The following is a 23,120-nucleotide window of genomic DNA, read 5'->3' as shown; positions in this document are numbered from 1 at the left end:
ATTCAGCGACTGCAGCATCATATTGCAGTTGCAGGTTCAAATTCTTAGCAACGGTGGCGTAGTGATAGAGAATACTTCACCACATCTCTCTGGCCAGCCGGCCGGTCCCCTTGTTTAATTAAAGGTATATATCTTCTTTGTTTTAAATTATTGGTCGTAGTTGGTGGTTCTATATATATATATATATATATATATATATATATATATAAATATATTCTATTGTATTGTATTTAAGAGATAGGGATGAATGGTAGATCTAGGAATTATATTAGATAAAGGAGATCGATCGGTAGCATATATAACCGGCCATTAACCAAGCTCTCTAGCTAGTACTAAGCCATTGGACATGGAGGAGGTAATACGGTTGTATGTGACATTGTTAGTGGTGTTAATGGGGTTGGCGGGGAGAGGAGAAGGACAATTAGCGGAGAACTTCTACGCATTCACTTGCCCAAACGTCGAAGCCATAGTTAGACAGACGGTGTCGACCAAGTTCAGCCAGACCTTCACCACCATTCCCGCCACTCTCCGGCTCTTCTTTCATGACTGCTTCGTCGAGGTAGGTGGTTGTTAATTTTTAACTCTTTTAATCCTTCTTCCATTGAGGAACCAAAAATTCACCGTCTGTCCAATATTAAGCCGACGAAAGCAAACATGCATGTAGAGAGTTGCAGTTTACTATATACGATAGATTTGCAGATTGGAGAGGCTTAAATAAGGCCTTAAGGGCTTGAGGAAGCTCTTCTGTTGTTGATGCTAGTGCTTACGTACAGAAGAAACCAGATCAAAATTTGTTTCTTGGGTTCATCTTCATTTTATCTCTTTCCTTCTTCCCGATTTGTTGAAATTAAAGTTGTGATTTATTGGTGATCGGTGCGGGGGGTGGCCTTCCCTTTTTGTTCTGTTTATATGGGTAGTATGTATATTTCTTAATCTCGATCGGCCACACACGTACAGTAGGTAAAATCTTTGTATGCTCACTTAATTTTCTCTCTGAAACGTGAGTACATAAGTGTGATATTGGAAGAATTTTGACCAATCATCAGAAACCCTTTAAATCTTGACGAATGTTGGTTGATCAGTTTAAGTCTTCGTGTAGACTCCCTTGGCAAACGGCACGTATGTATGCTATGATCATGGTCGCAGCACTTTGTAGAGACCCCGCTGAAATAACCACAGTTTCAATAGTGGGGTGGCATAGGAGTTCTGCAATGACCACAGTTTCAGTGTACTCCCCACCTTAACACAACGAGTTGATATCTCAGACTCGGGATCTCCTACCCACAAGACTTCTATCCACGCCTACCCACAAAACACTATATCTCTTTATTGGGAATGCATTGAAAATACCTCTCCGTGCATAATAATATGTAAGAGGATGAGATGTTTTCCATATGTGGCCGTGTGAGGATATATAGGCAGGTATAGATAGAGTGGTTGTGGGTAGGAAATCCAGATTCCTTTGATAATCACAAGCAATGTTAACCAATTGTCATAGGCGGAGACGGGTAACCTTTATACTATCTCATAGAGGCGATGATGTGTTTTTTGACTCCGGATCTCCTGTCCACGAGAACTCTGCCCACACCTACCCACAATATACTACCCCTCGTAAATTGGGAACATCTCCTACTGCATAATACTATGCGGAGGATGAGATGTTTTCCATATGTGGCCGTGTGAGGATATATAGGCAGGTATAGATAGAGTGGTTGTGGGTAGGAAATCCAGATTCCTTTGATAATCACAAGCAATGTTAACCAATTGTCATAGGCGGAGACGGGTAACCTTTATACTATCTCATAGAGGCGATGATGTGTTTTTTGACTCCGGATCTCCTGCCCACGAGAACTCTGCCCACACCTACCCACAATATACTACCCCCCGTAAATTGGGAACATCTCCTACTGCATAATACTATGCGGAGGATGAGATGTTCTCTATGTATGGCTCCGATAAACGTGGGCAAAGTTCTCATGGGCAGGAGATCCAGGCTCGTGTTTTTTCCCATTGCAGAATATGGGTTCAGGAATTGACCCTAACCAAATCTTACAAGTCTAATTTAACAACGGAAACTTTAGGGCCCATTTGGCAAGTCTTTTTGAGAAGATCTTCTTGTAACTCTAACAGTCAAAAGAAATATTGTGCTTTTGGGTTGACATACGATCTAGGTAGCCAGAAGACCGCTCGGTATGTGTGTGTCTTTCCGTGCGTCATTTCGGGTCTTTTCGTGTGAGATTAAAATGTAAAAGACACGAGAAGCTTCATTTGAAACATCCCAAAATAGACTTCTCGCGTCTTTTCAGCATCCTGTCTTTTGGTGGTTAGATCTTCCGCATATTAAACGGAAATAGACCAATTTTTAATCTTCTCGACTTATAAATAATCGAAAGACCACACGGAAAAATACACCATACGAACCCTTAGTCAATTCATAAACAAATACTATTTTCAAGGTGCATACATCTCTAAACTTAAGGCTTTGTGTTAAGTTACATACTAACTAACCAATGATCGAGAATTCATCAAAACTCATGGGGTGGTTTTGACTGGCTATACTCTCAATCAAAACCACCCCGTGAATTTTCATGAATCCTCATATTGATTAGTGATTACTCTACAACTTAACACAAAACCTGATTTAGTCATTTAGACTCATTTTACGGTCTAGTAATACCAAAACCCACAGTGTTTGTTATCAATGGATCCCGTTTTAGCACCAATCCCTAATTTCAAATATATTAGAATATGTGTTGAAAACTCCGAGTAAAATGATTTTGTTTGTACGCATTTATTTGTAATAATATTAAAAAAAAAATAAGCAAAAGGGGTAAGAAATGTCCATGGACATTAGAAGAACATGAACAAGTTAAGAGAGGAAGGGATAGGCAACCCCTGGTCCCCTGGGCTCTGTTTGGTTAGAGAAAAACAAAAAGTTGGCAGGAAAGAAAATGAGCTGGGCTTAGCATATATATACTAAGAGGGTCGGGCCTATGAATTTAAATATTAAGGCTGAATTTGGAAGAAGTACAAATGAAAATATGTAGAATGCAAAGCCTTATATTTTCTATTATTTTGTATATATTTATGTTGTACATATTTGCATTTGTACTCATTCCAAACTGAGCCTAAATACATTTATTAAGATATAATGGGTTTGACTGTGATAGTGAAAAGATATGAGATCAGAAAATCTTCTAATCAATCGACCCATATCATAAAAACGGTAATTAATGTTGGATTTATCAAGATTCACAGGGGGTTTTGATTTGTTAAAATTCTTTTAGTATCATGTCTTTTTGGAAGCACTAGTTGAGAAGCCCGTGCGATGCAAGGGTGAAAGTAAATGCAAAAATCAATAATTAAAAACATAATTAAATTCACTAATATAAATCAAGTATGATAACAAAAATCTAATTTGGGATGAAAATATGGTATTGACCTCAACTTGGAAAGGACTTGGATTTAGGTCTTTAGTAGCTACAATCTAATCCAAATCCATATTGGCATTTGGCATCCTATACCTTGTCAATTATCTCACTTGTTGATGATCATATCCCATTGCCACCAAGGTTAGCGGGTTAAGGTGACGGGGGATGGGCTACCCTCATTTGTGTAGCCCTATGAAACGTAAGAAAAAAAAACTTTTAATCAATGGTTTTGGTAACAAGATGGAGACACTATATAATAATAATATTTTGACTTTTTAGTGAATATAATATTTTCACATTTGATTGGGGCACTATGGAACTTTTAACCTCGTGAAAACTTCCCCCCATCTATATTTAAGTTGAAACTATTAGAGGGCCAAAAACATTTCTTTATTCTACCTAACTATTTTTAACTAGAATGTTGTTATGGGAGTTCACTTTCTCAGTATTCAACTTATAAACATGTAATAAATTTAAATGTCAACTTGAAAAAAAAATCCAACCTTAATAGTTAATACAATGTCTAAGCTATTGAATTGTAGTAGCTATGGTCTTCGGAATATCTTTTGTCCTCTTCCTCAAAACACTCATGGCCATTCCTCTCCCTCCAAAGATTAGTTATGATCTTCACTTTCAAATTCACTTTTCTATTTATCTCTTTCCCTCACTCAAATGAAAATGCCTTTGATTAGTTTGTTTCTATCTTCAGGACCAACATGTTAATGATGAATGTTCTTAACAGATTATAACTCAGAGCTTTTGGGTTTAGGTGATGAAATGGGGTATGTCTTTCCAATTTATACCACTGGTTAGGCATTGTATTCATCTTCTAGGATATCATGGGGTATGTCTTTCCAATTTATACCACTGGTTAGGCATTGTATTCATCTTCTAGGATATCATTAGTTTAATAAAATGATTTGATTTTTTTAACAATGGATCATAAAACAGATCTGAACTTTTATTCTTTTTGGTAACTAAACAACATATCAAAATTTAATCTTGCTTTTTGCTCCCAAAACCATTCAGCCACACCATTCGCGCCTTCGTCTTCTTAGTTGTTGGTTATCTTCCTCTTCAACGATGATTCTGCTACCCTGGTAAGGAGAGGGAGAGGGCTAAGTCCTGTTTTTAAGATTTTTAAATTATTTTATTTTCTTCCAAAAGCATATGAAAGTTTCTTCCTGTAAGTAGTTCTTGCTTTTCTTTTTTATATTTCACTTTTGATCAAAATTAAACATTCATATAATTTTAATTATGATTCCTTCTTTGGAAAAGATATATTTTTTATGGTCCATTGAATGTGAAACCCCTTTCTTGAAAACCATAACATGATTGTAATATATAATTGAATCCTTCGTATTGAGTTTACTACTATCTTTCACCCATAGCTAGAAAAATTATCCAAATAAACCCTAAGTTAATATTAAGCCTATAATAGGATTCTTATTATCTAATTAAAATTTATATTAATTCAATAAGAGGCTTTGTATTCTTTTCAAGTTTTGGTGTTTAGATGATTTCATATGCACTATGTTAATTCTAAGTGAGGTTCATGAATTTTTAATTTTTATTGTAAATATCAGGGTGAATTTATAGAATAATTGATTGATATATGATTTCAGCAAAAGCATAAATAAAGATAAATTATTGGTTATGGGATCTCCAACCACCATTTAGCAGTCCTTATATGCCATGTGTGTAATTGGTTATAGGATCTACAACCATGTTAATAGTTTGCATTCTCATTTTTTATGTTGGAAAAACTTTGATGGACATTATATGACCTCATCTTTACCATTTATAAAAATGAGAATGGTAACAATTGTTTAGTCAAAAATCCTGAAAAACAAAAATAGTAGAAGGTAAAAAGGAAAAGTAAAATCAAGATTTTTGACTAACCAATTGTTATCATCCTCATTTTTATAAATGGTAGAAATATTGATTGAGCATATGGACAATCTAAGTAAGTCCCTTGAGAGAGAATTTACAGTTAGGCTACAAGATCTGTCCACAAGCCTGATTAAGTGGATTTGTATGCTAGCAAAGCTCCCTATAAGATCTGTCCATGTACATGTTTCTGGTGCAAGGGCACATGTTTATGCATGTGAGCAAGTAAAGATGAAAGAGCCAAAGTGTAAGTTAATCTTATATAAAATCACTCTTATTAAACTTTTATGATTTACACCAAAATCAAGGCAAGCATTAACTTTATATGATTTATGGGTAGGTTGTGGGTCACCAGTTTAACAGTCCAAGGTGAATAAATCATATGTGTATGTATATATGTATATATAAATAATATTTTATTTTTAATTATACAATAAAGTGCAGTACAAAGTTATGAACTCCCAAATATATACATACATTCATAATATAACGCATGGCCCAGTGACAGATTGAGTGGGTCAATAGTTCCACTGCCCAAATCGGATGCCATTTGATGAAAATCAATAATTTTGATAATTATTTATGTGAGAATGTGATACTGTCCTCAATGTATGAATGAATGGACCGACTTGGAGTGGCTGGCTGGGCAGTTTTGTTCTTCTTGGTTTCAGTCTTATCTATTTGACACTTGACAGGGTTGCGATGCATCAGTGTTGATCGCATCACCAAATGGAGATGCAGAAAAGGATGCAAAAGATAATTTGTCCCTTGCTGGGGACGGCTTCGATACCGTTATTAAGGCAAAACAAGCTGTTGAAGCTGTGTGCCCAGGTGTAGTATCCTGTGCCGATGTCTTGGCCATTGCCGCCAGAGATGTTGTCGTCTTGGTAAACCCACACCCCTCCTCTCTCTCTCTCTCTCTCTCTCTCTAATCTCCAGCTTGCTGGCAGCAATCAACTCCATTTAAAAAATTAACATCCTCTGATGCGAATGTAATAAACTAATAATCAGGCAGGAGGACCATCATTCAACGTGGAATTGGGACGTCGTGATGGCCTCATCTCTCAGGCATCACGACTAGATGGCAATCTTCCACAACCAGAATTCAACATTGGCCAACTCACTTCCATCTTCAGCAAGAACAACCTCAGTCTAATCGACATGATCGCGCTTTCTGGTGCCCACACCGTTGGCTTCTCCCACTGCAACCGCTTCGCAAAGAGGCTTTACTCCTTCAGCCCATCTTCCCCGGTGGACCCTTCCTTGGACCCAAACTACGCCACGCAGCTAATGGCGGAATGCCCCCAGAATGTGGACCCCACAATCGCCGTTAACATGGATCCTGTAACCCCAAACAAATTCGACAACGTATACTACCAGAATTTGGTTGCGGGAAAGGGGCTATTCACTTCCGACGAGGTGCTCTTCACGAACCCCGCCTCCCAGTCTACCGTAAAAGATTTTGCTTCAAATCCCTTCAACTTCAATGCAGCATTTGCCACAGCCATGGTTAACCTGGGCAGGGTGGGTGTGAAGACAGGTGCGCAAGGACAGATTAGGAGGGACTGTACGGCTTTCAATTCTTGACAACATCATTAGTTATGCTTTAAGCCTTTAACAGACAATAAGGCTCAAGACTCCAGAGAGCAGGGCGTCGCTGCAGCCTGCAGGACTTGTCTCACCAACAAAACCCAAAACTAAACAATCAGCAGCTACTGTACTATTATGATTTACAAATTATGGATGTTATGACTTGACGGAGTCGGAGTGTCACTGTGTTCTTCTCCAATAAAGTTCCGCTAGATCTGTCTTCCCAAATTCAAATTGTTGGTTGCCTGTCATGATCGAGTTGTCGTAGATTCTTAGCGTATATGATGGGCATGTGTTTTTAATCAAATCAAATCTTTTCTTTGTTTACACTAACAATTAAGTAGAAAAATATACTGCTGTAGGAATATAATTTCTCTCCGTGAGTCCACTTCTGTTCTGACCCCAGACGGTCCAATCAAATACTGCTACATTGCCCATCTTTAGCTGAATTACAGTGTTTATCAAAAAGTCTACACTGAAAGAACAAACCAGTTGGGTGATTCACCAAATTCAACGACCTTTCAATTTTAAAATGCGGTAGTATTTATGCTTTTCTATAGGACAATTTCTATTGATGCCGGAAAGGTATGAAACAGGGAGAGATTTTTTACCAATCAGAATCCCCATGAAAATTTCCAAACGGGATTTCCTACTCACTCTCTACCCGTTGTGAATGAATTGCAGTCACACATCTCTATCCCTCGTGAATTAAGAGATGTGTGGCTGCAATTCAATTCACAGTGGATAAAGTGCGAATAGGAAATCTGGGTTCGAAAATTTTTGCAATTCTTCCTAGTTTCTAGCACGTCACTACCACAATTTTTTAAGTATTCATTGAACGTGCTTGTAACTTCGTGCTTACTTCATCTGAATCCTTTCGAATTTTACCGTCAATAATTACGCTTCAAACCAGCCTCGGAAGAAGACGTCAAAACAGGTACGCCAGGACGGTATTACGAAACTTCGTATAAATCCCGCTCTGCTCTCACAGAGCATTCCTCACACCTTGCACACAGGGAACATTTTCTATGCTAGTATGTTACTAACTTATTATTCATGGAAAATGTTTCTAACTACACGGTTGAATATGATTGTGTGATTGTAAGGTTGGTGTGAGGAGTGCTCTGTAAGTTGTAAATCTCAATTCACTCCGCTCCGCAATTTTCAATTTTGTATGGCTAGACCTCTATACTTTTAAAGTAGAGTGTAACTGTAGAATTAGGTAATGCTGAACCCAATGAGGAAAAAAAAAAAGGGATTGTATAAAACCATCATTACTTTTTATAAATTCTATTAAATTTATCATAATTTTTAAAACGTTCAAAATTCATCAAGTCCGTGAGATTTTATTTTTCAGAACTCATCATCGGCTAATCAGCCCAGATCAGAATTTTATAACCCCAAAGTATAGAGAGAATGCATCACACCGTGAATTGATGCCAAATTCAGGGGCAGCTAGTAGTAAAGGGGGGGGGGGCTAGAATTCAGAATTCTGCATATGTATCCATACTTCTCCATAAACTTTATAGACCCAATTTATCCATGTTAACATAAATGCAAGTTTCATGACCAAACTGCCCCTGAACGGTGAGTTAGCTTGTTAACGCTCATCGAGAGTCTTTTTTGCTTTCAACGTCCCATGTCTAAGGGTCTTCTTGCTCTCAACATCCCAGAGTGTTCTTGCTCTTAATGTCTAAGGAAGGGTCTTCTTGTTCTCAACATCTAAGGAACCTCTAACCAGGTATTTCACCTTCATTTTTTTTTTTTTCATTTTTGCTTAATTAGGGCACTGGAAGAAATCTGATTTTACTGCACTCGTTTCTACCTAGAGAATCTAATTCTACACTCGCCTTCAGACTTCTCACGAGACCATAATTCTTTCTGTACCTCAATCCATGGCTGTGAACACAATGAGTAAATAGGTTTTTTTTAGACTTAAAGAGTAAATAGCTATTTTCAGACTTCTCACGAGATCATAAATTTCTATCTTTGAAAGGTATCCTGAGATGGACTTCTGATTGTTCTTCTCAGATAAAGGGAGAAGCAGCGACAATGGTGAAGTTGCAGCAATGGGTTTTCTCTTTCGTTCAGACAAGGTTTTGGGTTGAAGAATGACGAAGGAGTGCTGTTGGGATTTCATGTTCTCAAACGGGGGGAGAAGCGTGGCAAATGCTGGTTTTCTCTTTCGCAAATGGTTCTGGTCCTCTTCGTCCTAATTGGCATTATCTTAGCCAACATTTTCCCTCTCTAATGGCTTAGAGGTAACCCAGGAGAGAAAGAAAGAACACAGATATTCAACTCTTCGAAGTCTACTTCCCAACAATCTATGCCGGAGCGAAGAAAGCCATTTCTGGCCTACTAAGTAAGAAGACGAACTAGTGATGGAAATCTATGCTAGAGCCGAGGAATTCTGGCCTACCAAGTCAGAAGACGTGATGGAAGCCTCTAAACCCAGCATCAGAAAATCACTCCACAACTGCAAGAAATTCAGATTCGTCTATCCGGCAATCAATAGAACAAAACCCCTATGATCAGTTCATATCTACTTCAAGAAAAGTCATCTATTCGTCTTTAGGTGGTCCGACCTGTTACAAGTGGAGGAAAACCAAAAGCAAATATCTCAAATCTCACAAATACAACCAAAATGTCAGAAACCAAATCACATCAGGGATCTCTCTGACCACGAATTCAGAGGAATAAACGATCAAATCTTTAATGAAAATAACAATAAAAAGCAAAGAAACATTTCTCTCTCTCTTTCTTCTTCTTCTTTTCTTCTATAAGAACGCAATGAAGAAGAAAGAAGAGGAGAAAGGACTAGGAGAGCAAGAAAATGAGAGAAAATAAAACGAATGGCCAGCAAATAGATCATGAACCAGGAAGAACTGAACGGGAGTTGCAGTTCTGGAGATCGAGAGTTGCAGCATTCTCCTGCGCCAGAGAGCAAGCATACAGGAGAACGAAGAGGCGTAATTTTAGGATATTGCAAAAAGGGTCGAACATAAGAAAGGGTAAAATAATAAATTAGTGACGTCCGTTAGTCAAGTTACTGTTTTCTCATTAACAGGGTGAGTTTTGGATGTTTAGAAAAGTTGTGAATTTAAGAGAATTCATAAAAAATGATGGTGGGTTTTAGACAATTTCCCCCAAAAAAATGAAAACTTAAAGAATCGTCAAAAGCATTTATGTCTTTTAATTAATCTTAGGGGGTGTTCTTTTTTTGGACAGGGCATATTTAAAGAAATTTGACAAAGTAATAAACCCTTTTTTATTTTAATTATTTGTTGGTGGGTGAAAAGTGAAAACATCAATTAGTAGCAAGCCTTTAGCCGGTTGGCCCAATTATTTTTGCAGTTAGAAACTTAGGGTCCGTTTGGTTTACAATCAGAATCGGAATCAGAATGATCAATTCCCATAATCTTTTTGGTTCAGACAGAAATGGGAATGGAAATTAAAATCAACAGGAATGGGATTTCATTCCCAAAGGAGGGACAGGGAATGGCCATTCCCTCGAATGGGGGAATGCCATTCCAGCAGGAATGGGAATGGGATTCCAATTCCAGATCCCTATTCCTGCCAACCAAACGGGGCCTTAGAATATAGTAAAATTGCAAGTGAAGAAATAAAGGATTCTACCTTTTTAGTTTATTACTGTTCGACCCTTGACAACAGCGGACGCTAAACAACTAGAGACAACAAAACAAGACACTGCTACACAAAATACTAGACTCTCGTAAACAAGCAAAGTGTCAGAGATTTGGTTTAAAAAGAAAAATTCAAACTACGTTCATTGCATCTTTACTCATGCCAAATAAAACCAAGTTCCTGAAAAGCATAGACACTATCCATTTAAAGCTACTTCAAAAACATATATTTCTAGAAAAAATGATATCTGACAAATATTTATTATATCGAATTAGCAAAACATGTTCTTATTTACTGATATAGAGGCTCCCCATCAAACTTTGAGAGTAAAACAAGAAATCTATTTTATCTATTTCATGTGCTTCAGTAGCAAAATTACAATTCCTGCATTTTCCCTAATATAGAAACATGATCCAAGAAAAAGATAAAAGTTCCATGGCTCCCTGCTGTCAGAACTCCAAACCAATGTATATTCAAGCCATGCCTCCGCTTGTTGCTGTCCGGATTATCTGAAATAGAGCTGTTATGGACCAAAAAGTTTTCCATCAATATACGGTCTCACAGGAAAAATAAAGAAATAATCAAGAGTGAGATTGAAACAAAATAATCAACATTATCTAGTTTCTTTCTCAGTGGAAGCCGAACCCTAGTGCAAATTGATTCTGCTCCTAGAATTTTAGTTTATCATGCTTCTAATAATTATGAGGTTGTTTGGTATCATTGGCGTTTATAAGATAAACGTTTTGTACAACTTTGTCTTGAAAAACGAGACAAAATCTGCTTTAAATGTTTTGTATGATTGTTTTACACCTCAGCGCCAATAGGCACCACTAGACGCCATATAATCCAAACAGTGAAAAATCGGTCTTGAAAATGAAAAAACGTCAAAATTGGTGTCTTTTTTAATAAACGGTTCACATGATTTTCGAGAGAGCCGTTTATCTGATAAATGGTTCAACCAAATAACTTTTTGGGCATTTTTCTGTTAAATGCATCTCCAATGCTGAGCTGGCACCGTTTCTTCGAAAAGCTACATCGATACCAAACACCATCTATTTGGTTGCAATCTGAAAAGTCAACACTGAGATTTCTTATTTTGGTTTTGCAACACCATTGAAAGTTAGCCATAATATGCAGAACATTAGCTGATCCTAATGCCTTACACAACTACAGCACAAGGGATTCTCAAAGCCTGAGGCAGAAGGTGCAGGGAAAGGTTTGCACCAAAACAAAGTAAAACTCCACTTTTAGGAAAACAAATCCAAAGAAAAGCTTAATATACCAAAACATACAAATGTAATTTCTGAAAGAAGATTTTCTTATTTTGATAGATAACTGAAAGAAGAATATTTCAAAAGCCCATTGATGCAAAGGTTGTAATGTTCAAGTCCTGCATATGCTAATTTTATTTTCTAAATTCAATGTTGACTCATCAAAACATAGAGGTGTACCCTGCAAAATGAACCTCATCTATGAGCCTAGGCACACCAGGGGCATGACTTCTAAAACACAGGTTTATTCGAACATCAATAGCAAATCTTTCACAGAGGTGTACCCTACAAAATGAACCTCATCTATGAGCCTAGGCACACCAGGGGCATGACTTTTAAAAAAATAGGTTCATTCGAAGATCAATAGCAAATCTTTCACAGATTGACCAACCAAAGATCATCAAATAAGACCAGAACAACATGGAAACCTCCACCTGTTGGCTGGGATCAAAATCAATGCTGATGGAGATGCATCTAATAATGAATTTGCACAAGTTGTTAGACTGTCCCAGAATCATGAAATATATTTTATTTGAAGATTTTCCAGGTATGATGGGAAGGCCTCTAATTGAATAGCAGAACTTCAGGAATTCAAAGACTCAGACAAAAAAGCAATTTAGAAGTGAGAAGTGCAACTAAAACACTAGCACTTCCTAAAACCAGAGTTATGATGCACAAGGCAAGGCACATATTTGGTACCACAGCAGGACTCTAATACAAAAGAGTATGAAAATCTAGATTGTGAAAGGAACAAGTTATTTAAAAAACCTGTAAATGAATTAGTTAAGGCATCATGTTATTAACATAGATTGTATGTAGCCTTGTAGGTTTATCCTACATGGGTTAAATTTTTAAACTGGTAAATAGAATAATTACAACCCATAATATTGTAAATGACCTATTGAAATACCAATATCCAAGGTTGATTCATCAAAACATTACAACAAACCAGGTGAGGTGCACCCAAAAACTGAACCTTATTTATGAAACTAAAATGCCTTTTAAAAGATAGGTAACAAGCCATCACACAAGGTCCTACATGGCTACATCAACAGTTACTCCCTCCTTGTCATCCAATTATGTCAATGGTTATCTGCAGCATGGAATTTGTCCAACATTGTAGAGGACTATTGGAAGCCAGCTAGAAATATGGATGATGGTTTGTTCCTTCGTCATGTATATTGTAAAGCTATTTTTTAATCAATAATGATTAGAAAGGTTTTATTAAAAGATATAAGGTAAAAACCCTGCTTGCTAAGTAAAGCTAACTTTCAAGATGACAGTGAATTCCTTACTTCTATGAGAGAAAATCTGAGAAGCCACTAGCTAGCTACAGCTGACCTACGCAGCTGGTTTTCTTGCAAAACAGTAATGTTATTTAGATGTAGCAGGCAATAGGATAGGATTCTATCCAAGGAAATAGCTGACATAGTCTATAAGCCACCCCTACATGTATGCTGGCTTCTCTTAATACAAATCTTATTCTCTACAAAAAAAAAAGGACTTGCAATCAAATCAAAATAAAACACATATAGTGTTTCATAAGAAACACCTTGAATCCCAGGGCTTACTTACCATTTTAGTGGCGATTGGTGCACCTGATTGTGTTTCAAAAGTTCTCCATAGTTAGATATTTGGTTTTGGCTATATTTTGAAAAAAAAATAATAATTCACATTACCAATCAGATTACAAGCTTAAAAGGATTACACCATTCAATTCTTCATTCTTTAACAGTTTGAAGAGTGGTGAAGAAACAGAGATAGAAGTCAATACTTAGGAAAACTAGAGAAACAAGAAAGTTAGCTTACAGGATCCGATGACAACAAAGATAAAGAACCCAAGCACAACTGGCCCAACAGGATAGTTACTTCCTTTCTTTATAGTTGTTTCGGGCACTGTTCCTCTCTTAGTAATGTTCTTCTCAAACCTCTCCACCTTCCTATCTGCAAAACGCCTTGAAGTTGTCTACCACACCACACAAAATGCCATTCATTAGAATGCTCATTGAAGGAGGATGTTATAGAAAATTAGTTGAAAAAGAAAAAAACAAAAAAAAAACAAAGAAGGTAAGATTCTACATCCAGTATATACGAAGAGAATATCAAGGTATCAACCAAGTATTACACAAAAAATTATTAGAATTTTTAATTACTGCTGACTTGGAAATACAAAGCTTCTGGAATCTAAACAAAAAGCATCATTTCTCTAGGAATGAAATCATCACAAACAATATTGCATTCAAATTAGGAAAAAGAAACATTACCATTTTAAACACAATTACACAATACACATTTGGAATTTCAGATATAGTTTGTATTGGGATATAACTAAAACTTGGACTTTTCCAAGCACATCAGGTGTTGCATCTAACCACCTAATAAATTATCTTTTCAATGACACCTAGGATTGGATATACAATGAAGAAGGAACCCAGTGGCCAAAATAACATAAACTTACTCAATTACATCCTCATAATTTTGCCATCTACTTTTCTTTCAATTACATCCTCAATTACTTAGTTTCCTAAGGGTTAACAGATGAAATGTAATACAATTTTCCGTTTACTTTCTTATTATTAAATAACATATTTATCAACCACATAAGTAGTGTGGATGCTCCTCAAAATGGGTTCGACTATGATATCCGAAAGATATAATATCTGAAAATTTTTTGACCAATCAACTGTTATCACAAAAGATACTTATGATACTTATGATACTTATCTGAATATTGGATTTTGATGGTGCAGAAAAGAATTAGAGAGAGAGAGAGATCTGTGATCTGTCTCATTCCGCATGCATGCAAAAACACGTAGGAACATTTACATATACAAGGCTACGGCACAATCGACAACCAATAAATTATATTCTGAAAAGATAAAAAAAAAAAAGCTAAAAACCGATTCCCCGAACCGCTAAGCCCAGGAGAGATCCCTACGACTCAGTTCTGAAGGAAGTTAACCACAAATTTAATCGATATGATAATGAGAGGAAAACATAATAACAATAATCAACAACAAACCTTCAATAAAACAGAATAAAAAAAAAATCAAGCATAATCCTCGTGGAATTTATATTAAAATCAGCTGCAATCGAAATATATCTGATAGAAATTGCTGTACAAGAGAAGAAGAAGAAGAAGAAGAAGAAGAAGGAGGAGGAGGAGGAGGAGGAGGAGGAGGAGGAAGAAATAAAAGAGAGTTTGAGATTACCATGGTTTCGAGGCGAGATCTGGAGAAGGGAACAGAGAGAGAACTGCTGGTAGCGAAGGAAACCGTCTCTCTTCCCCCCTCTTCAACAAATTCTGTCTTTACACAAGTGAGACGGGTGACCCAGCCCAAGCTGTTTTCTCCAAACAGCCAAACTGATCTCGATGCTCTTGATGTGCGAGAATTAGACCTGGCACAAGTCGATCCAACCAGCGAACCCGACCCAATTCGACCCGGAAAAACGGTTAGGTCTCATATTTGGTTATATGAATGTGAGAATGACCCGACCCGGAAAAACTTGGGTTGGGTTGGGTCATGGGTCAACCCGTTGATCCAATTGTCAGATCTTATTGGGACTATTTATGCATTATTAGAAGCTTCCGCTCTTTAATTTTTTATATTTAGTCTTTACTCTTTAATGTCTACTCTTTGAATTGTTAAATGTTCAAGGATTTTTATTTTATATTTAAAATTTTAAGATTTTTTTTTTGTAAAATAAAATGAACCACTACAAATATCACGGGTACACTAGGAGCCCCCTTTTACAACAATCCAAAAAACAAACATGAAAGGACAAAGGGGGATTGGATTTGTTAGTAAGTGTTTTTTTAAGCCTTGCATGTCTTACAAGATCATGGGCGGGCTTAACAACCAACCTATTTACATACAATAATTTGATATCATCAAAAAAGGGTAGAAAGTCAAAGATGTGGTTGTATAAGGCTTGGACTTTCCATGTGATGTTTTTATCAGTTCCTTTTAGCTTTGACAACGAATCATTGGCATCCAATAGCAGAAAACCCCTTTTGTAGCCCATACAAAAAAGCTTATGAAGACCTCTTATAATTGCCCAAAACTCAATTGTTGTTGATGATCTTTCCATGCAAGGTTGTCCTTCTGCAAGGAGAAGAGGGAATCGATGTGAGAACATAAAGAGTCTAGTTGATGCACTGTGTATGATAGTATTCCATCGATCATGATGATTGGAAGCTCCGAGTGTAAGACATCTTGCAGGTCCCATGCACTATTTGGATAAGAAAGAGATGAGCATAGGGGCACAAATATTTTGAAAGTATAGTAGTTACTAGTTTTCCTTAAGATTGTTAGAGAATCTAGTTTCCCATTATTGAAGATGATTTCATTTTTTGAGTCCCAAAGACTTATGAGAATTGCAAAAATTTTTGCAAGGTAATTATATTTTAGAGTTTTATTCTTGATATGGTTATTGTATTGCCACCACCACTCCAACAAGTCGCTTTGACCCGAGTTTACAAAAGCCTCTGACATGAGCCCAACATAGGCTTGTATCTAAACAACTTGAGCTAGTGGGCATTCCAGCAAAAGATGATTTTGAGTTTCAGGTGATGACTTACAAAAGGTGCCAGCTTCAAATGGCTGTTTTAGTTCAAACTGCCTTTTGTAGAAATTTCCACATGAAAATTTTGCATCTATGGGAGCACGGGGTTACCCATATTCTGGACCATCTAGTAGCACTTGGCTGGTTTGGGATCATGGACTGAATGAGAGTATGATAGGTTGAGTTCATCGAGAAATCCCCATTCTTGGAGGTTTTCCAAAGCAACTTGTCACTTTATGGAGAAGGCATGAGGGGGATACTAAGGATGGCTTCTACACTGTTGTCATCAAACAATTGATAAAGGTAGTCAATATCCCAGGAAAGGTTGTCAGTGATTAGATCAAATACCTTTATTTGTGAAGGTTCATCATCTGCATTTCTTCGAATAGGGATGTTATTTTCCAACAGGGGGATCCAGGAGTCCAGGAAAGTTGAGAATTTTTTCCCATCCCCTAACTTTCAAAAGAAGTGAGATTTCAGCTCATTTTTTCTTTTGATGATACATTTCCACCACCATGAGTCCAAAGCCTTAGCTTTCAAGTCAAAGAAACATTTACCCTTCACATATTGGGCAGGGCCACATGCGCCTACATCACAACCTAGCTTAGAACCATGAATTATTCCTTCACTAGCCGCATGATTGAGGAATTGAGTGAGCACTTCCATACCCATGATAAAAAGGTAGGGAGATAGTGGATCACTTTGTCTTAATCCACAGTTTAAAAGTTATAGTACACTTTCCCACCTATTTCTAATAGTCGGATGGTCTTGAGAGTTGAGATGCATTGAAAGATTTTGATAAAGAGTAACATTATAACAACTGGAAAGCCCAAAGCTTTAGAACCCATTTTGTGAGGGTTTCAGCTTTCATTGAGCTGTTTTTTTTTTAAGAAGTTACAATAACTAGCTTCATTGTTCAGTTGATTTCATGACTGAGTTAAAGTATATTGATGCTTTTGGGGTTTTTCACCATACATGCTTTTAGGCTTTTCATGTGGAACCCACCTTGCAAAATCTTTTGAATAAGTCAATTCTAATTCTATCTTTTTTTTTTTTTTTTTTTTGGTGGGGGGGGGGGGGGGGGGGGGGGGTTGTAAAGCAGGAAAAACTACACCCAACTAAGGGAGGACCTCCCCCAAGCATCACACAAACAAATGTAAATGAAATCAATTAAAGGGAGGAAAGTTGACTTCGAAATAGATGCGCCTGAATGTAACCGTTAAGGCATGCCTACTACAAATGTCATAGTATTCTTTGATAGTAGGTTTCATGTTCCATGGTGGATCATCACGACCACTTAGGGCATCCACTATTAGTTTTGAGTATTCTTCAATCATTTTTATTTCATTTAATTAATAATACATAATATTTAATAACATTTCATTTAATTTATTAATTAATCCCAATTTATTTTGTATCTAGGGGTGAAAGTTCAATATTGTATTCGATAATTGGGTTGAATTCAAATAATTCGAATACGATTTTTTTTGTCAAATTCAGACATTAAAACAGAATCCAAATATTGCCTGATTCAACCCGATAAATATCCAAATCAAATATAACATTAATATACACATGAAATTACTTAAATATTCTTCTCTCTCTAGTACGTAAATTTGTAATACAAGCTATCTCTTAAATTGAAAAAGGGTATGATAGTAAAGCAATTGAATTAAATTTGATTGGATGTATTAATTGGTCGGATTTGAATTGAAATCGTATATTTGAATATTAGTCAACTTCAAATTCGGTTGGCCTTTTCAAAGATCCATCAGACATTGAATCGAGTTCGTATCATCATGCGTATTCTGGTTTCTGGGTTGCCACTTGGCAGACTTTTGTAGACTTGGTAAATATCTAAACAGACAGTACATACATGTTTAATTTAGAAGGTCTCATCCATCCCATCCCAAAGCTCTGTCAACTTGCTCAAGAATTTGGACAAAATGAAAGAACTCCAAGCGTAAGTGCAGCAGGCTTCCATGGTGATTGAATTTGAAAGGACACAAGTAAAATCCACAAAAAAATACGCAAAATCGAAGCATAAATTCCCCAAGTCTCTAAACTCCGCTTCGCTATGCTGGACAGAGAATGGAATTCGGGAAATAGATGGAAAACAACGACTCAATGAGTTGAGATAAAGCTGAATTTTTTAGAATCTTGGAATAAAGGCTTTGATCAGGGTCATACTGATTACTGAAGATGACCACGACGATGGGACATTAAAAGCATGACTGTTTGTTAACTGCTTACGTTGCAAGATCGAGATGAATATCAAAGAAACAAGGATCATGAACTTTTCCCAAAACATATAATGCTATAGGTTAAATATCTGTTCAGGTCTTAAACAGGTCAAACACATTAGAAAATGCTCGACGCCCACGAGGCCATGGGAGCAGTAATCTGAAGACTCATGACCAGTTGCTTCATCCAAATTCCAACATAAACGGATCCATATTCTGTGCAACTGATTGCAAGGGCATTGCTGGGGCTTTCTATCTGCAATTTTGTTACAAACACATCAACCGGTGATGGATCAATCTACCATTGTTTTGTCTTGATAATCACCAAAAAAAAAATCCACAATTTTTTTTATACAAATGCAAGTGCTTAAGAAAAGAGTGGCTAGGCAGTAAAATCACATAGATGACACCCACTCAATTGTCAACACATTTTCTGAATAGACACATAACAATGATAAAACTAATGTAACAACCTGACTAAGTCCCATGCTTTGCAACTGATATATAATTTGAGCCTTCTAGAAAGTATCTGCATTTGTTGTATAAAATGGGTAATTACATGTATGAGTGATATGCACAGTCTACTATCATCAAATTCCATGTACTGCAAAGGTTGAAGTTGGTGTGTTAGATTCAAAGAAATTGTTGTGTTTCCCTCGTCAGAACATTGTGGTCACTGTAGTTTGACTATCTAGGAACTTAGGAAGTTCTGAATGAATATTAAAGAAGAAACCCATCAATCCATATGGTTAGGCACATTCAAGGTTCATGGTATCAATATTGGGCGTATTGTATCATATCTTGGGGTGGTTGAAACGTTAAATACTAATGCTTTAAAGGTTCGGTTTTTTATATATATTACATGATGTGACAAAAGGTATGGCGAAGTATCAGACAAAACAATAAAAAGATGTACAAACTTTGATTTTGCATATCAAGAGTATCAATGCTTTGAACCTTGGGAACATTACCTAACCATATGGAATTGACTAGATGCACGACAAAGTAACTGTTAGTCCAGGTTTACCAACAAATTCATGTTAAGTTACAAAGAATAAATGAAATAAAGAAAAGGAAAAAAAAATATCATGCTTGCTTTGCCTAATTAGTGATCTCCAAACAAGAAGAAACACTATAATCAACCCCCCCCCCAACTCCACCAAGACGAGAAAAGAGGAAGATCAATGGTAATGTTCAACAATTTCACTAGGAGACATTCAATTATTGAAGCATAACCATTGTTTGTACACCTTTTCCCCTAATTAGAAGATATAAGTGGTTGGGATTGTATATGAAAAGCATTAGGGTTCATTGCAAGCTGCTCCTAAGTTCCTTTGAATAACTACTTCATTTCTGACCTTATCCTTTCTAGGTTCACCACTCATCTATATCAATATATACACATTTCTGCCACACTCAAAAGTTACTCCATACATACACCAATTCCTTTAAAGTTGATGACCAAATAGAGAAGCCTTTAAAGTTGATGACCAAATAGACAAACAGTTTAGTCCAACACCAAAACATACGAGCAAAGAACTGTTACCTTACAAAAGATGGCCCTCTCTCAATTTAGCCAACCTATACACTGTTTTTAAGCCCCTCATAATTTATCTTATTTGAGCACTTCTTGCTGTCAGCATTTCCCCAATCTGAATTAGGAAGTAGGCCAGTTGCCATAATTTGCTACCACCTAATGCAATTTGAAACTGTCTAACTAGACAAGCTCCTCTAAGAAGGGCCCTGAATTCTGCTTATGTGGAGTCTGCATATACAAGGAATTAAAAACTACCATGTGGACCATTTGAAGAAGAAGACAAGCCTGAATTCACAGGCAAAGCTCATTTCGTTTTGTGTGCCTCACCTCGCATGGTGTTTTGTTTTGATGAATTAACCTTGAAGTTGATGTTTTAATGGGTAAGTTACTATACCATGAGTTGTGGCTATGATATTTAGAGTTTATACAGTTTAATCTATTTAGGACTTAAACCTGCAAGGTTAGAACCATTTTGTTAATAACACAACTTTAAACCAACTTACAGACTTTTCTTTCAAATTTTGGATTTACATATTCTTATATGATAAGGTTCTTTTTAGTGTTTTCATTCAGACAGCCATCTCACCTCAAACTCCTGGAAACCCTTGCAGTTTCTATGCCCACTTTCAAAACACTGGATAATAATATATTCTTTCACCATTTAATGATAATTCCTATCTCTTCCATTCAGACAATTATATGTATCAAAAATAAGTGCAAACTTTCTGTTTCCATTTCTTCAGACACTCACCATACCCACTATGGTATAAAAGAATGTGATGCATGCAAAGATGGTGATCATCCCCTACATGCAAACCATATGATATCCAGATTCCTACATACAAGCAATATATACCTATACTAAAATTACAGAAAAAGGAAAACAAATGTCCCAAAAATAAGATTGGCATAACAAAGATGGTAGAACTATATATTCTTCCAAGAAGTTAATTTCGCTAAAACAGCAATTAAGTCACCAAAACTCTCACCATTCTGCTTCCACCCTCCCTCTGGAAGTTAATAATTGAAACAACACTATCAGATGTAAGTGGCGTATATCTAGCCACTTGTGGCCTTTGCCTTTTCATCTACATGGTTTCCTCAGAATCAGAACGCAGAGACTAGTTTCCTGACCTAATTTTCGCATCGCTTTGTGTGAAAAAACGGAAAAAGGAAAGAAAACCCCTAATCCAAAATGCATAAATCAATCTTCAGCTCCCGAGGTATTTATTCGACTAGATTACACAAAAACCATAGGCTCAAAGCCTCAAACAAGAAGATGGTTCACGGGATGCATTCAGGCAATTAGACACACCTAAAAGCCTTAAAATGCAAACAAGAGAGTAAAGGCAATATCTATAGAGCGTCATCCAAACAACATCAACAACAACACTTATAAGCACAAGAAAAGAAATGAAGAACTCAAAAGGCACAAATGACAAATAAATAGTACCCATCTCACAACACAGACGGGACCCAAATAAATTTAGCGCTTTTCGAATAAAACCCACATCGTATAAGCTAAACCTCCAGAATTTCAGAATTCCGAAAAGCAAACCACTCAAAAATTCATATTCTGAGGGTTTGTGTTTTCACTCTACTGCGAATGAGAAGGTTGAATGAAGTACATACCCTTGTGCGTCGAAATTAGCCTGTCCGCTGCTACCTCCACTGCCATACGCTCCTTCGTCTGTTTGCCACACCGACTGCCAAGCCTGTGATGGTGGCTGAACATAGACCCCAGCATCCATACCAGGAAGCGCCGGACGTCCGATCATAACACCGGGTACAGCCTGCCCCATGGAAGGATAATAGTAGGGGACCCCACTTGTGGCATTCCCCACGAGCCCCAAACCGGCTTCATCTTTGATCTCATCTCTGGGGACAATATCGACCAAGAAATCGAAAATACCGGTACGGGTGATGGCGGCAGCAATATCATTCTTCTGAAGGGTTCGGCGCTTGTTCTCCTCAGCGTGAAGCCATGAACGGATAGTGAGTTCGAGTATGAAGAGCTCGCAAGCTTTGGCAAAGAGGATGGGGGCTTCGGCAGAAATCATGCGGACGTCTTCATCAGCCTTCATGATCTTCTTGATGCGGGCCAGGGGGAGCTGATGGTTCTTGAAATCATTGACCTGTTCGATCTCCTGCCGTTGATATGTCCAGAACATCTGGAGTTGTTGTTGCTGTTGTTGTAGGAGATGGTGAAATGGGGGTTGAGGTGGGTACGATGAGGATTGAGCTTGCTGGTTGTTGTTGTTGTTCTCCATTTCGTTGGGTTGGGCCTTTTTTTTTTTTTCTCTCTATCTCTCGTTTGATCTCGTTTCCTCTCAAACTGGCCTTTGATTTAACCCAGGTTTGCTCAAATTCTGGTGGGATATCAGAGATTAGAGCTTGAGTTTCAAATGGGGCAGTTCCAACTTCCAAGGGTTCAGATGTGTGTGTACAAAATAAAGGTGTAAAGCCACAAAGGAGAGAGAGAGAGAGAGAGAGAGGGCCAATGTAATGTAGGATAAGGGCGCGGACTCTCAACGATGTGCTGTTGTTCTTCCACTTGTGTTGTGTCAGTCTCAAGTGCTTTTTCACGGGCTATTGCTTTTAATTCCCTTATCCTGTGCACCGTCTCTTTAATTTCATTGGGTTAATTTTTTCTTCTTTTTCTTTTACTTGCCCTTGAAATTTTAACAGGATTATTCAAACATAATTAGTACATAAATTAATATATATAGTTCATATAAAAGAATTTAGGTGCTAAAAAATCAAACAAGAAAAAAGGGAAAATTTAGGGTTTTAATGTTGAAATAGTTACAAAAATAGAAAGTTAAACCAGGTTTTTAAAATTGAACTCGACAACTAACTGGTCAGGAGTCTAGTTTCTAGGTCAAATGGTCTAACCGTCTGAACCAAATAGACGGCCCGTTCTGACAAAAAAAAAATAAAAAAAAGG

General features: G+C 37.1%; 3 protein-coding genes across 4 annotated transcripts; 1 reads left to right on the top strand and 2 right to left on the bottom strand.

The window, feature by feature from the left end:
• Positions 1-303: 303 nt before the first annotated feature.
• On the top strand, positions 304-7,299 carry LOC148853504 (peroxidase 55-like). Of its 2 annotated transcripts, none has more exons than XM_088985912.1 (3): positions 304-559; positions 6,017-6,208; positions 6,333-7,299. In XM_088985912.1, exons 1-3 carry the CDS (start codon positions 347-349, stop codon positions 6,906-6,908), a joined length of 981 nt encoding a protein of 326 aa, XP_088842038.1. In that variant the 5' UTR covers positions 304-346; the 3' UTR covers positions 6,909-7,299. The 2 variants fall into 2 exon arrangements, with proteins under 2 accessions (XP_088842038.1, XP_088842040.1); XM_088985914.1 differs by lacking the exon at positions 304-559 and adding an exon at positions 4,112-4,275.
• A 3,485-nt stretch (positions 7,300-10,784) lies between these two features.
• On the bottom strand, positions 10,785-15,195 carry LOC148853503 (uncharacterized). The gene is made up of 3 exons (XM_088941960.1): positions 15,040-15,195; positions 13,637-13,793; positions 10,785-11,076 (listed from the first exon to the last, which is right to left on the bottom strand). Exons 1-3 carry the CDS (start codon positions 15,040-15,042, stop codon positions 11,030-11,032), a joined length of 207 nt encoding a protein of 68 aa, XP_088798086.1. The 5' UTR covers positions 15,043-15,195; the 3' UTR covers positions 10,785-11,029.
• Positions 15,196-18,690: 3,495 nt separating this feature from the next.
• Positions 18,691-23,120, bottom strand: LOC148853502 (nuclear transcription factor Y subunit C-1-like). The gene is made up of 2 exons (XM_088941958.1): positions 21,806-23,120; positions 18,691-18,892 (listed from the first exon to the last, which is right to left on the bottom strand). The coding sequence occupies exons 1-2, from the start codon at positions 22,441-22,443 to the stop codon at positions 18,889-18,891; spliced, it is 642 nt and encodes a 213-aa protein (XP_088798084.1). The 5' UTR covers positions 22,444-23,120; the 3' UTR covers positions 18,691-18,888.

Source organism: Nelumbo lutea, chromosome 4 (genome assembly GCF_056320005.1).
Source record: "Nelumbo lutea isolate HS-2025 chromosome 4, American lotus-T2T, whole genome shotgun sequence".
Lineage (NCBI taxonomy): Eukaryota > Viridiplantae > Streptophyta > Magnoliopsida > Proteales > Nelumbonaceae > Nelumbo > Nelumbo lutea.
This window is presented reverse-complemented; position numbering and strand designations above follow the sequence as displayed.

What these genes read in the sequence shown, in the direction of transcription:
- LOC148853504 (XM_088985912.1), top strand. Translation starts at nt 347, where the DNA reads ATGGAGGAGGTAATACGGTTGTATGTGACATTGTTAGTGGTGTTAATG. An exon ending in TTCATGACTGCTTCGTCGAG is followed by an intron (nt 560 to 6,016) that starts GTAGGTGGTTGT and finishes GACACTTGACAG; the next exon opens with GGTTGCGATGCATCAGTGTT. An exon ending in CCAGAGATGTTGTCGTCTTG is followed by an intron (nt 6,209 to 6,332) that starts GTAAACCCACAC and finishes ACTAATAATCAG; the next exon opens with GCAGGAGGACCATCATTCAA.
- LOC148853503 (XM_088941960.1), bottom strand. An exon ending in CTTTGTTGTCATCGGATCCT is followed by an intron (nt 11,077 to 13,636) that starts GTAAGCTAACTT and finishes GGTCCATAACAG; the next exon opens with CTCTATTTCAGATAATCCGG.
- LOC148853502 (XM_088941958.1), bottom strand. Translation starts at nt 22,443, where the DNA reads ATGGAGAACAACAACAACAACCAGCAAGCTCAATCCTCATCGTACCCA.